General features: G+C 38.0%; 1 protein-coding gene across 1 annotated transcript; it reads left to right on the top strand.

Annotated features, from left to right (window-relative positions):
- Positions 1 to 893: 893 nt before the first annotated feature.
- Positions 894 to 5,985, top strand: LOC134216661 (uncharacterized). The gene is made up of 3 exons (XM_062695510.1): positions 894 to 1,466; positions 2,907 to 3,086; positions 3,147 to 5,985. Exons 1-3 carry the CDS (start codon positions 1,243 to 1,245, stop codon positions 3,217 to 3,219), a joined length of 477 nt encoding a protein of 158 aa, XP_062551494.1. The 5' UTR covers positions 894 to 1,242; the 3' UTR covers positions 3,220 to 5,985.

The following is a 5,985-nucleotide window of genomic DNA, read 5'->3' on the forward strand; positions in this document are numbered from 1 at the left end:
GTGTTCGGACCAAACGAAATGTTCACGCAGAATCATACCAAAACAAAACATTAGAAGTAAATAAACGGGCCACCGCGAAACGTCTCATAAAATGGCTTATAGAAAATTTTGGCTTCAGTTTGACAACCAAATCGATTCTATTCGCACCACTCAGGTTTCTACCATTGACGAATACATAGACGGAGTGGTGGCCATTTTTTCGGGCACCACTATATACCCCTGGGGAGTGACGGATTACAATTCAAGACAAAATTTTCAAAACGACTTATCTGCTTTTGTAAACAAAGATTCAAACGACGATTTGACGAATCTGCTAGCTCTCCCACGCAAACTAACACCATCAATAGGTAGGTTAAGGTTTCCGCTACTTGTTGATGGTGTTGGTTTGCGTGGGAGAGCTATCAGATTCGTCAAATCGTCGTTTGAATCTTTGTTTACAAAAGCAGATAAGTCGTTTTGAAAATTTTGTCTTGAATTATTACAATCACTCGACCATTGAGAAGCCCCTCAATTCAAATCACGTCAGTTTGACAACAGTTGTCATTTCCATTTTTGTTTACCTCCTGTTTCTGATTCAAAAATCAATTCGGCATCAACATTTCAAAAGGGCGGAACTGACAATTGTAAACAAATCTAGTTTTCATTGTAATTAGATAAATATAAAACATCAAAATTAATAATCTAAATCAATATATTTCATAAAAATATCTATAATACTATATCCGCACTACGATTGATTGAATAACATGTTATTCGCGCTTTGTTGTTATTCGGCCAATAACATGTTTTTCGAAGGTAATATTCCCATACATTTCTGGCAGCCGTGTACGTGTACCATACCGGTGTATGTATAATTTTATCGTTTTTCACAATGAATTTGAATGAACTGAGCTTTACTGTGAAGCACGCTTATTACGTGTCTTGTAATGATGCATGCCAGCGGAAAAAGTATTGAAAAAAGATTTAGTTTTAAAACAGTTTTAGAAAAAGTTTTGCCAACTTTCAGCAAAGGATTTCTCGAATCCTCATATTTGTTACATACGTCGTTATGAAAAATTATGCTTGAATTGGATTTTACGGAACGTCATTCTTGATTTGTTGTTTAGCTTTCGTGTTTTTCTCAACAGCCGTTGCTAATGAAAATTTGTGGAAAGTGCAGTAAACCACAGAAAAATTAAAATACGGAGCAGAATTGGCCCCGAACATTAGTGAAGACAAGGTGAAAAACTAGGAAAACAACGTATGGGTACGAGTATACTGTGCCTGAATCAGACCGTGAGTTTTGGACATTTCCAGGCCGAGAAAAATGTTGCGCCGCAAGAACCATCCGAAGGCGATGTTTCGCGGGATTTTCAGTACGAATTCGATGGTACCCAGGAAGTGATGATGATTATAGACATGCCCCAAAAGTACCGGATGCGATGCGATCATGGGAGAAATAAACGGTTACTGTTTAGTACATTCATGTAAGTTGTTATAAACTGTGTTAGTTGCTACAGTAAGAAGAAGCTTTGACACGAAGAACCGAAACAGAAACACAACTTGGCTATTTCTTGTGAGAATAGTTACTAACTATACTCTACTAATCTAAATTGATAAACTAAACTAAAGTAAAATGAAATCAAAATTGAAATAAAAATGAGGTTGATTTAAATCTTAATTTGGTTTCAATTAAAATGAGCAAATATAAACTACAATGAAATTGTTTTTAAAATTAGAAATTGAGTTTTTATAGATTAAAAATAATATTAATTAAAATTGAAGAAAATTTTTATGTGAGTTGAATTAAAACTAAATTGAAATTAAATAAAGCTTGAATTAAAATGAATTGCAATTAAATGTAAGTTAAGAAAAACCTAATCTGAAATAGACTTGGGAATAAATTTAAACAAATTGATTCTGTTTTTCAATTAAATTGAAATAAATTTAAAATAAATTGAATTAAATTTAAGTTAAATGGTTATTTTAAACAAATTTTGTTAAAATAAAAGTTCAATCAGGCCGGAATAAATATAAATTCCTTCATTTGTACTATATTGGTCTAACGGAGGGGTGGAAACAAAAGATATTTTAGTTACTAGATAAATATTGTCGCTGTCGTCGCTGTCCGGAACATCTTTTGCTGGCGAGGATAGGGGAGCTAAATGTCAAAGAAGGAAAATCCATACGATTTGACAGCTTGGTACCCAACATGTTCCGGACAGCAGAACAAAGGGAACCGAAGCGATAATCTTTATCTAGTAACTAAAATATCTTTTGTGGAAACTTTATTAAAATAAAACAATATTTTATAATAACTGGGTGAGTATGTAGTTGAAAGATTGTTCGATGCGATATTTTTTGATGAATCGGTAGCCTGGCTGAAGAATAATCAGTAGTTATCGGTAGGCCGGGAAATGGATCATTCCCGGCCTACCGATAACTACTGATTATTCTTCAGCCAGGCTACCGATTCATCAAAAAATAATCTGGTCACCCTACTGTGAACTGCTGTAAGGGATCGTTCAAAAATTACGTCCATCGTTTTTCGGCATTTTCAACCCCCCTCCCCCCCTCCTGTCACAAACTGTCACAAATAATTGACCTCCCCCTCCCCCTGTACGTACATGTCTCATTTATATTTTAGCGATTACTGTGGTTTATCTTTTTCGTACACTATTTTCACAATAACATAGTGAGTTATGTCCCTTACTAACAGTTTGAATGTTTTTAAAATGCAAGTTGTTTCTAAAATGCTTTCAGTATTTTTTTCTTGTGGACGGACGTCACATAAGACGACCCCCCCTCCCTCCCCCTGTCACAAACTGTCACAAAATTCTGACCCCCCTCCCCCCCTCAAACCTTGGACGTAATTTTTGAACGGCCCCTAAACAGCTCAAACGCTACTCCCACTGAATTCCGTGAAGTAAAGTCGCGATCGCAAGACGAAAAGACCGAGCGAATACCATACATCCCACCGTCGGAAACACCCAACGTGAAGCTGCCACATCGGAGGACAATAGCAAGCAACCACCCTGTGACATGGATCGACATGAAAACCTGGAGAAACAACGCCTTGAATACCAACGTCACTTGAAAGCCAGCCGGTAAGTAATTGCACTATAAACTCTGCGCTATTTTCATACTTACATTTCCTGTTATTTTAGGCTGATGAACATGGCAAACCTCCGAAAAACCCAAAGTGTCCAACGAACACTTGGCAATGCCCGCAACCAGTAAAGCCAGTGGTCGTCAGATGAACATTCGGACTGCTCCATATACTGAACCTATCACCAATGTGGTCCCCACAACGCGCATAGAGTGAGCAAAATCTCGTCAGCAAATCGACAGCTGCCCAGCAAATCGGAACACTCTCGGATGATGGACAATCGGCAGCCAGGACATCCACAGCTCAAGGGCGGATTCGCAATAGAAAGTCCCTATTATGGACCACCTTGGTAAAGACTCAGGGTGGCCATTGAACCAGGAAACAGACGGGAAATTGAAGTCATCGGCAAAAAAATTTCATGCCGGGAAAAATAAATTCTCGTTAAGTAGGGGAACAGACGGCTTTGGCAGGTTTTGTTCTATTATTGGCAGGGGGGTTTTTGTCGACCGAATTTTATGAAATTTGGCCACAATATTCTTTGATATGCAAAGAATGTTTAGGCCAAATTTGAGCAAAATCAGTCATAAAAAACTCCCCTGACAATAATAGAACAAAACCTGCCAAAGCCGTCATTCCCCCTAATATTCGAAATTCTTCAACGTTTGTAATGAAGTTCAACTTCATAAGAAAATGTTTTATTCTTTAATGCTCATTCCTCAGGCGCATTCAAAATGAATTATTTGATTTTAGTACATGGTATTTGTGAGGTACAAAAATTAAATAGATCTTCCTCAGATCCATTTTGAGTTCTTCTTCTTATTGGCATTACATCCCCACACTGGGACAGAGCCGCCTCGCAGCTTAGTGTTCATTGAGCACTTCCACAGTTATTAACTGCGAGGTTTCTAAGCCAAGTTATACCATTTTTGCATTCGTATATCATGAGGCTAACACGATGATACTTTTATGCCCAGGGAAGTCGAGATAATTTCCAATCCGAGAATTGCCTAGACCGGCACCGGGAATCGAACCCAGCCACCCTCAGCATGGTCTTGCTTAGTAACCGCGCGTCTTACCGCACGGCTAAGGAGGGCCCCTTTTGAGTTATTACTAGATTATTTTGATTTCAGTTTCGAGTGACATCATAAATATTTTGTCAAATATCGAAATACTCGTTGTTTTGAATAAATGTATTTAACTCTAAATTATTTCTATAGTGTTCAAGACTTCTATTATTTGATTGTTATTTTAAATTGCAATAAAAATTATGATGAGACTATACACTGTTTTATTACTCCATTACTAAGTTCTCTAAGTAAAAACATCAATTTAATTTATAAGAGAGAATTGTGTCTTTCCTTCTTTCCCCACAGCTTCATCAAATTCTCAGGAAGGTATCATGATTCCAGTTGAAAATCGAATTTCGAAGTCACAAAAACCGATTTTATTCGCGTTTAACTTATAGCGCATCATTGCGCAACTGGTGCACATTGTTCGCAACCAGATGCGCAGTAATGAACTTGCGACTAATAGGAGAAAAATTGATTGTCGTGAGTTAAAAAATTCGATTTTGACCTGCACATATGATATTCTCAAATAAGAACAGTCTGAATAAGATTAAACTGAGGGCTAAACATTCAAAATGTTCGGCTATATTTTAAGATACTATAGGTTTTTACTGCTATCTGTAAACATCATGCTCTAAGAAGGAACTGGCATGCAATGTCCATTGGCTCTGTCAGAAACTTACGAAAGTTTTGCAACTAAGAATCAAACGAATAGTAATTATGTGCTAATGTGGAACTTGAAATTAAAAAAAAAAGACTGGAATTGACCAATAAATCAGTGAACGATGCAAATTTGACGAGTGTTATGCATAGAACGGCTGTATAGCTTATAGTTGTATAGCTATTTATTAGATTGTTTGAATTTCTCCATGTAGAACGAGTGTGAACATTTCAACAGCAAACTCCTCAACATGTAGTCAGTAAAGTAAACTAAAACTGCATTAAAATCAAGTTTTAATTCAACTATAAAAAAAATAAATTTTAATTATATCAAAGAATAATTTAAATTAAATAAAAAAGAAACTGAATTTTAGACTCCTGGACTATAGGGCAATGAATAATTGCCAAATATGCTCCTGATCGACGCCATTCATCATTGTCCCCGTGGTGCGGTGGGCCATCACGATGAAAACCACCACGTCCGCGGAACGGTCTTCCACCATAGCCGTACGATGAATTTTCCTCGTATGATGCACCGCCTTCCGGATATTCGTAGTCGGGGCCGCGACGATATTCATCGCCTTCCTCAAAACCTCCACTGCGCTTTGAGATGGTGATGTTTCCGTTCAGCAAAATCGATACGAATACGACGATCCGGTGCCCCTAACGAGAATCCACGCATTTCCTTCACAGCAGCCGTAGCAGCATCAATAGAATCGTACAGAATGTAGGCCTGGGTGTCCCCTTTGTTATATTCGATCTTTTTGATGGCACCAAAACGGTCGAACTCACGCTCCAACTGAGTAATCGAAGTCCATGCGCCAAGACCACCAACCCAAATTCTGGTCGTCGGAGTAGCTTTACCGTATCCTATCTTGCACTGGAACTTGCCAATGTATTTACTGATCGGACAACTCAACCTTAGCTCGGTGAGCCATGTCCAACGTTTGGTAGCAAACAAAAGCATTTCCAGTTCCTGCCGAAACGAACCGAAACGACGTCGCAAGGTGAGGGAGAAAAACAAACAGACAAACTGTCAAAACGTCAAGAGGGGTAAGTCAGCGCTCGTAAAATATTTATGTAATTCGTCACCCACGAGGGGTATTTTCTTCAAAATGAAGAAGAAGACATGGTGCCCGATTTTCTGATGGCTTTGTACCGGACATTTCG

Source organism: Armigeres subalbatus, chromosome 2 (genome assembly GCF_024139115.2).
Source record: "Armigeres subalbatus isolate Guangzhou_Male chromosome 2, GZ_Asu_2, whole genome shotgun sequence".
NCBI lineage: Eukaryota > Metazoa > Arthropoda > Insecta > Diptera > Culicidae > Armigeres > Armigeres subalbatus.